Source organism: Stylophora pistillata, chromosome 6, assembly GCF_964205215.1.
Source record: "Stylophora pistillata chromosome 6, jaStyPist1.2, whole genome shotgun sequence".
NCBI lineage: Eukaryota > Metazoa > Cnidaria > Anthozoa > Scleractinia > Pocilloporidae > Stylophora > Stylophora pistillata.
In genome coordinates this window covers 16,192,075-16,201,112 of record NC_142524.1, presented here as the reverse complement: position 1 = coordinate 16,201,112, position 9,038 = coordinate 16,192,075, and the positions used below count along the sequence as shown (strand labels likewise).

At 39.6% G+C, this 9,038-nt stretch overlaps 2 protein-coding genes and 1 pseudogene across 2 annotated transcripts in view; all 3 read right to left on the bottom strand.

Moving 5' to 3' along the window:
- Window positions 1-2,319: 2,319 nt before the first annotated feature.
- LOC148728514 (histamine H2 receptor-like) lies at window positions 2,320-4,271 on the bottom strand. Its single transcript, XM_088763298.1, has one exon. The coding sequence runs from the start codon at window positions 3,604-3,606 to the stop codon at window positions 2,686-2,688; it is 921 nt and encodes a 306-aa protein (XP_088619424.1). The 5' UTR covers window positions 3,607-4,271; the 3' UTR covers window positions 2,320-2,685.
- Window positions 4,272-6,317: 2,046 nt separating this feature from the next.
- The window catches only part of LOC148728512 (uncharacterized), a 5,171-nt pseudogene continuing 2,450 nt past the window's right edge, over window positions 6,318-9,038 (bottom strand).
- Window positions 8,991-9,038, bottom strand: part of LOC148728513 (uncharacterized) — an 846-nt gene continuing 798 nt past the window's right edge. Inside the window, exon 1 of the mRNA XM_088724973.1 lies at window positions 8,991-9,038. This exon is cut by the window's right edge and continues 798 nt beyond it. Coding sequence (XP_088581099.1) covers window positions 8,991-9,038 — 48 coding nt within the window.

Here is a 9,038-nt window from a genome sequence, read left to right as displayed (position 1 = left end):
CTAAAAATGATAAAGAATTGTCAGAAATTTCCCAGGTATATTTCATGGCCGGGTAAAAAGAATTGACTGCGGTTATGAATTTAGTGAGCTCCTCTCTGGTAGAGGTGGTAGCGCCGATACAGTCGTCGATGTAGCGACCGTAGAGTTCAGTTTTAGACCCGTTGTATTGGCTGAAAAATTGATGTTCGACAAAACCTACAAAAAGATTGGCCTAGCTAGGTCCCATTTTGGTGCCCATGGCTACACCATTGGTTTGTTTGAAGAAGTTGTTTCCGAATGAAAAACAATTGAGTGTGAGCACTAGTTCGGCGAAGCGTAGTAGTGTTTCAGATTTAGGTTCCTTATCAGTACGTTGATCAAAAAAATGTTTAAGGGCCAGAAGGCCTTCGCCATTAGGAATGACAGTGTAAAGAGACGTAATATCCATGGTGAAAAGAAGTTTGTTTTGGCCAAGGAAATTAGAGTCTCGAAAAATTTGAAGAGCGTGTTGGCTGTCTTTAATATATGATGGTAAAGTTGCCGCAAAGCTTCTTTTTGGTAGAGGTCGGTGCGCCAAGGGGTTGATGACAGAGTTTAACAGTAAAACAGGAATTTTATAGTTACCATCTTAACAAGGTGGCTCTCGATTATACAAATATATAACACTACATCGAAAATATATCCCGTAACACACAAGAAATAAACTAATCACGTTCCCCATCAGTACAATGGTAGACCTTTCTTGAGTTTTGAAGTAGACGCGATGGTTAAAGCGCAACTGTTTTGATAACGAACGGGCGCCTCGCTTATGTTTGAATACAACAGTTTAACATAGATAACATACATAGTGATCGTCACTAAACAAAGCGAAAAGGGAAAGAGAATTGAATTATCTTTGAAAAATAGCTTGTTTAACAAATGGTAAACACCACAGCATACACTATTGAGTTATGGATGCACGCGGGAAGTTGCTAAGCACGAAAGAAGCGTAAGAGTCGCTCGAGGCAATAGCCGAGAGTGACTCTAGCTTCTTGGCCATTTCCAGTTATAGCCAAAATAGAAAGGGACCAGCCGAGAATCCAAAACCAAGTTTTCATAGTAGATCATAGACCAAGGCTTACTAATTGCCCTAGATATCTGATGCTTTTTAAAAAGCAAAATTTCATTTCCCGAGATAAACCACAGAAACGAAATATCTTTATAACTAACTGGTCATCTACAGCTCATTAAAATTAGTGTTATCTGCTCCCAGTGCAATGTTTTTAAAATCCTGCGTTGAGTTTCCAGGTTGTGAAAAGGATCTCTCAGTTGTAAGGAAGAACTTATCAAGCATGTTTATAATTTGGCATCGTGAGAAACTAAACTTTGTTTATTCGTTGCAAAGCCATCTGTTTTTTGATTTGCGGGTGAGCGAAAAATTGAAAGTCATAGCACTCGTTCATTTACTTTCCCCACAAATACATTTTCTAATGTATTCTTTTCAGATTAAAACGAGCCGAGTGAATGTAATTCAAGAAATCACAACCTCAACCTTGTTCCCAGGGTCCTGTCTCTTCCTGATAACAAGGTTGCTGTATAATCATCTTCGTAAGACAAGAGGTTACCCTAGTAGCGTGATTGCATGTGTGGGAAGGATTGAAATGAAGAGCACGAGTCTCAACACTTCAGCGAAGGAGAAAAATGCTACATTATTAAATTCGATAGATTACGAGCAGTCTCCCTTTTCAACGAGGTCCATGGCGCGAGTAAAAAAAAATATTAGTGAAAAACAAAAACTGACGTTAGCGCACCCCGGGGAACTCTTGAAGTGATGCGCCGCGGGAGCTCCATGAGTGAGGCCCTTGATAAGTATGGACTACCGACTAATTAGCTCCAAGAGTTTGAATTCTACGTTGCTCTCACAACGCAAAAATATGATTGGCTATCGGCCCGCAATTTGTCAACAAGCGGTCGTACAAGTCAACGCTTCAGATAGCTGACAACCTGCGGGTGAGTATTGCAGTTTCAGACAATTTCGCTGAAATCAGAGCAGACTGAGGCGCAACAAGCTCTGAGAATTCTCAAGAATTTGCAAACGGACTTGAGACCGTTATCTATCTGGTGTCTTGTTTCGGAAAAAATTCTCAATCGACTTAATCGTGTGTCCTTGGAAAAAGGTTCATTAGAAGGGTCCTTTAGAAAAAATAAAATGAATTACGAAATTTTGCAACTGTCGGCGGATTCTCGATATTTACAGTCAGTGGCTCTTAAATGCGACAGGCAACTTAATGGCCTCTCCTTGTAATACAAAATGATAAAACATCAGCAAAATGTCGGATTGCACTCTGATATCGACATTATATCTGCGAAACACTTGTAATTAACCAGTAAGGTAGAATATCGTCATTTATGATAGATTGAAAACTTTCAAACGTTTTATCACTCCATTAAATTCAACCACGTAATTGTTTCACCTCAATGCTCAGTCTTTACATGCGAACCTTCAACGCTTTGGTCTTTGTGTAGGCAATATTTAACAAGTCAATTTTAAAGATATTGCTCAATTAAAAGAAAAATTTTCAGATGCTTCACCTTGTCATGTTCAGGTTAAGAGAGGCTTTAAGTCCACTAAGGAAATAATATTCGTTCTTTCTGTTATAGTCTATGCCATTTACCGCGACTAATTTCAAAACAAAAAAAAAGACATGACGGATAAGAGTTCTTAACTCATCGCCCACACTGACTCTTCAGAACGACCAGTGAAAAACTCTTCTGATCAACAGGATGTACCGCGCTTGACTTCGTCAACATAATGCAACAAAGGCATCTTTTTACCTCCCTCTTGATATCTCGCTTGAAGAAAGAGTACGCCAGTGGGTTGATGGCAGAGTTCATCACCAATATCGGGATTTTATAGTCGATATCATTACATGATGGCTGAATCTTGAATAAATGAATAACACTGCAGCGAAAATATATCCCGTAACACACAAGAAACAGTCCTATTACAATCCCCATCATTATAATCGCAGACTTTTCTTGATTTTTGAAAAAGACCCGATGGTTATAACGTAACTGTTTCGCTAACAAGCGAGCGGCGCGGTAATGCTTAATTACAACTTTTACCATGGATACAAAGAAAACGATTAACATCAAGCTTGGGAGGGACTCAAAAATAACGAACAGATAAGTTAAAATTTTGTACAGAAGCAAATTCTTGAAAAGAAAATAGTTTAGTATAGAAACAGCGACGAGGGCAAAAGGAATTATCCACGCCATGAAAATCATGAGGATAACTTGGCGACGCCTCATAAATGTCAAGTAGTTTAAAGGATTCACGACAGCAATGTAGCGATCTAGGACTAAACTGCAAAGATTCATCACGGATACGAAAGCAAAGAAGGTCCTCACAGCCCATTCAATGTTTCGAGCGGTTGAATTATCGCAACCATTCACCAACTCGCATATAAACCATGTAGGAACAGCCATACTTCCAATACTCAAATCCGCCACTGCGAGTGAAACGATGAAAGCGTTAGTTTTGGTGCGAAGCTGCCGTCTGCTGCAAACAAGAAAGATGATAAATCCATTTCCAGTTATGGCCAGGATGGAAAGGGACCAACTGACAATCCAAAAGAAAGTTTTCATTTTACGATCACGGACGATGTCTTGCTGGTTGTAGATATCTGCCGCCTTAAAAACTTTGGCGTATTTAAATTACCTTACTGACGTGCTGTAAGTGTCATCGGAGGAAAAATTAATGGTCTTTAAATGCAACTTAAAGAAAATATCTTCATAGATGCCTGGTCATCTTAGGCTTGTAAAAAGTAGTGTCTGCTGACTGTGCACTGTTTTTGAAACCCTGTCGTTAGGTTCACAGGTTGTGAGCAATGATTAATCTGTTACAGGGAAGAAGGGAAGGGCCATTTTTATCATTTTCATCGCAAAAACAAAAAATAGAAGAGTATTTCGTTGATTGGTTTGTTTTAAAGCCATCTGTTTTTTTAAATACAGGTGCAGGGTGTTCATTGGGCATCGGAGATCGGAGAATTCTCCGGCTAAATTAGATGGCCGGTTGGGCTGTATTTTTTAAGAGGAAATGGACAAAAATATCGATCAAATCGCGGCGTCGGTCAAAAGTTAAATCTACCTTCATTTTCAATTTTTAGGTAACTATTAACGAGTTTTCAAATGTATTTAGTACATTACCGCGGAATTTCGGAAATATTTGCGAAAATCAATTTCGCGCTCTCCATGGCCAAAAGTAGGTGTAGATGTCCTCTTGTCTTTGGTGGAAAACATAACATCAAAAATTAATAATCTGTGTCAAAAGTAGAAGTATTAAGCACTCTATTGATGCCTGTCTTTTGGTTGTAGGTTATACTTCTGATAAGTAGTTCTTTAATTTTGAACGACGTTTCGACCTCGCTGAGGTCATTTTCAAGCTGATGAGAAGGACAATTTTTACATTTATGTACTAAATTCAAGACGTGGGAATGATAAAGGCGATAAAATATGGAAATATGTAAACGCTAGGCGTAAAATAGAGGTGATAAAATTGCAAAGGAGACAATACGGATAAATTAATGTGAGAGTTGACGAAAGTAAAACTATGAATTATACGAAGATACCGTAAATTTTTATAGAAATAGCTTTGCGCGGATTGAGTCTGACTGTTTGTTCAAGCTTGGTTTAATTTCTCTTATAAAAAGCATCTCGTAAATTAAGGCTGATAGTTTCGAAAGAAACTGTTTGGGGCTGCGTCGGTGGGAGTAACGAAATAATTTGGATATATCAACAAAGTTGAAATGGTAAATTGGCCACCGTAATGATAACAAAAGCTTACGTTTCGAGCGTTAGCCCTTCGTCGGAGCGAATAGAGGAATTGTGGGTTGTGTGTGCTTTTAAAGGCAGAAAAAGGAGCTACGTTATTGGTGGGAACATGGCAACGAGAAAAACAAGAATAAATTAGTGGAATGAAAAGCGTTCGTTGATCCCTGTGGGATTTGGACTGCCGGTTTGAAAGATGAGCTTTTGTTCAATATTTTTACGGCTTTCCGTGCTACCTAAGTGTAAGGAAAGACCGCAGATCTGCCGTCTTTCCTTACACTTAGGTAGCACGCAGATAAATCTGCGGTCTTTCCTTACACTTAGGTAGCACGGAAAGCCGTAAAACTCTTGTACAAAAGCTCATCTTTCAAACCGGCAGGCTAAATCCCACAGGGATCAACGAACGCTTTTCATCCACTAATTTATTCTTGTTTTTCTCGTTGCCATGTTCCCACCAATAACGTAGCTCCATTTTCTGCCTTTAAAAGCACACACAACCCACAATTCCTCTATTCGCTCCGACGAAGGGCTACCGCTCGAAACTTCAGCCTTTGTAATCGTTATGGTGGCCAATTTACCATTTCAACTTTGTTGATATATCCAAATTATCTCGTAAATTAGGCAGTCCAGTTTACTTTTGCATTTCTTCAGGATTTTGAAACTGTGATGCAAGTCATTTGGGGTATGCCCATGCCGCTCTTTAATGTGGTTCCCGATTGAAGACTGAGACGCTTTGTGTTCTTCAGCACGTTGGTAGAGGTGCCGGCATGTGTAGCCGACATAGTCTGCATCGCACAGACCACACTTAAAATAATACACAACGCGCTGCTGATTGATGATGTTGGGCTTCTTTTCCGTTGGTTTTAACTCATCCGATCTTTCTGTTAGTGTACACAGGAGAAATGTCAGTTCCAATTTTTCGGCTTAGGTCGACCAAGCGTTAACATATTTCCATATTTTATCGCCTTTATCATTCCCGCGTCTTGAATTTAGTACATATATGTAAAAATTTTCCTTCTCAATGACAATGACCTCAGTGAGGTCGAAACGTCGTTCAAAATGGTTATACTTCTCCCAACGAAAAACATAATCGTTAATGGCGATTTGATAATAGCCTGAGTAAACATAGTTTTACCGTCTAATTACAAACAGAAATTTCGATATGTGGCCCTTCCCCAATCGGGTCCATCCTAAGGCTATTGAGTGCCCAAGTGCTCTTCTTCCAAGAAATATAACGATTGGTATGGGTTTTTTCGTGAGCGCTTATAAGACGCCATCAAAATCTGAATATTTTAGTGAGAATTTACATTAATTAGCATATTGCCGTTGTGTTGATAGACTGAGCCGTATTTACGGAAAGGCCGAAAACGCTGCTTTTGATTAAGATTATTTCACTAAACTCTGCTTTACACCCGTAACGGATATCTTACCTTATAGACATGTAGTCCAGTTACTGTCCAACTAATGGACAGTATAAAAATCTTTCTCTTTGGATCCTTTGCCTGTATAATAAACTTCCAGTCGTATACTGTAATTAAAATTGATTTAATCTGATTTGTGCCTATTTACTGTACAACCTAACCTAGATGTCGATGTCGACAAATGTCTTGTCTCGCTAAAACCATTGATCAAGTTAATGTACAGCAATTAGTTTTAAATGTCAATCGATTAGATCAAAGGTCCATTGTACAAACAAAACATTACATAATGAATCGCTAAAACATGTGTCATTTCACGTGGGTTCGCGTGTAACATGTGCGAAGAATCTGACACCCCACAAAGTTTAATCACTCCGTGAGAAACTTTCAACGTCCAGATTTATCAAAAGAATTATTTACAATAGACTATACAACGTTCATTTGTTGACGGCTGATCTCCCCTATCACAGCCGCAGTACGTCGGGGTCGCACAGCTTGATTTGAAACATCTGCAATAGACCGCGTGTCATCATTGTTTATACTTGACTTGACCTCGATTGGAATCAAATGTTGTACGACCCTTCTCAAATAGGTCGGTCGTTTGTCGCTGTTTCCGACTTTGACGATCGCAGCACGAACCTTTCCATCCGCTCCTGGAATAAGTTCCTCGACTCTTGCAATCTTCCAGTGAATTCTACTCGTTGAATCATTTTTGAGCAACACAAGGTCTCCAACTGTGACTTCTTGAGCGACATTTCCTTTGTTTTTCGCATTTGACTGTTCACGCAAACTAGTGAGATATTCCTTTCTCCACTGTGTTGTAACTTGCTGTAGTAAATTCTTATGATGGCAAGCTCTTCTTGTCAATGACTGGTGGGTACTGATTATTTCGTGATGCGCGCTGTTTGGTGTTAATGTGACACGTCGCCCATATACAAGATCTGAAGGCGTCAACGGATAAGAGATTGAATTTGTGTAGTCGTAAACGTAGGTAATCGGCCTTGCATTGATCACCGACTCGATTTCCACAATTAAAGTTCGCAATTGTTCAAAATTCAGAGTTGCCCGTCCGAGTACTTTCTTCAGAGGCGTCTTGACACTTCTGACTAATCGCTCCCAGAACCCTCCCCACCAGGGAGCCCTTTCGATTTTTCAAAAACATGTTTGAAAATTTGTTCGGAAGCCTTTTAACTAAAAAAGCGAAAGCGTTCTCTTTAATTTGAATAAAGTCTGTTTTCTTTATAACTCACTCGCTATCAAATTGTTAAGTTCAAGGAGGATTTTCCCGCAATTAAACTCGTAATTGTAGCCCTAAATCATTCGGGTTCTTTAAATTAAAGAGAAAGCTTTCGCCGAAACATTGTTATTTGTAAAGGTAATTAAAGGCTTCCGAGCACATTTTGAAAAATTTTTTTGATAAGTAACTGTCACGATGTGACACCTGTCAATTGAAGAGTAAAGAAGCATACGCTAAACAGCAGTACTGGTGTGACATCATGCGACGATTTTCTCGTAAAGAGAAAAACAGAGATCTTACGGAAAGTATTTTTCATTTCCAACGACGATTAATCATCGAAGATTTACCTCTGTTCCGTTTTAAAATGTCACGGAAAGTCAAATTGTAAGTGAATGCGAATATGTGTTTTGGAGTGGTCAGTCTGCTTGTTTGTTTTCTGTAATGGAGTGTGTAAATCGGTTATTCTTCCACCGAAAGGCTGAAGTCAATGAGACTCTTTCTACCTAGACACAAGAAGATTTAATGCGACTTTTATTCATCGAATTCCTGCGTTTCTGCCGTGAAATTTACGACGAAAGTGTATTTTAGGATTTTGAACTGGTGCTGAATAAAATTCTTTCTTAACCTAAACTTGTAAATTCGTTTGTATCTGGTGCATGTCAAACCCATGTGTAGCTTAAAGCTCAAACAGGGATTGTCACTCACTAAATTGGCTCGCCATTAAGTCTTGTGATCGCCTTCGTATGAAATTGTTTTTTTGTTGTTGTTAAGTCCGCGTTTTACTAGTCCTCGTTTTACTAGTCCGCGTTTTACTAGTCTAGTCCAGTCCAGTCCAGTCCAGTCCAGTCCAGTCCAGTCCAGTCCCCGAAATACCATATGCCGTCAATTTCGTCCACTCGATGCTGCACGTATTGTTTCCAGGGTTTTTCGTTTTTGATCCAACATAAGGCTGTCGTCGAATCCGTCCAGTAAACGGTCTTGACATTACCTTCGTTCAAATCAAGGCTGTTTACGAGTCGGACGAGAATGAGAGCGCCTAACAATTCCAGACGTGGAATTGTCTGTCTCTTTAGCGGCGCCACTCTTGTTTTCGAGGCAATTAGACCAACATCGACTTTTCCGTCTTCATACAGTGATCGGATGTAAACAACTCCTGCGTAAGCACGATTAGAGGCGTCACTAAATCCATGAAGTTCGAATTGCACAGGGCTTGATCGGAAATAACAACGGGGTATGTTCACATCGTTCAAACACTTCAATTCGTTCAGAAATGAATTCCAGGTTCCAATAAAAAGGTTTGGCAAGTTGCTGTCCCAGTCAATCTTGTCGAGACAGAGTTCCTGGAAAAGAATTTTCATTTCTACAGTGCACGGAGTCAGAAATCCCATCGGGTCAAATACCATTGCTGACAACTTCAACACAGAACGCTTGGTCGCCGGAAGTGACATTCCATAATCGCACAATTCAGTTAAGTTGAAGAAAAAGTTGTCTTCGATAGTATCCCACTTCACTCCAAGAACCTTAACCACTGTGTCGTTCTTCATTTCTTAATTTCCGGGGGTGATTGACGATTTAGCGTACGACTCATCATCTTC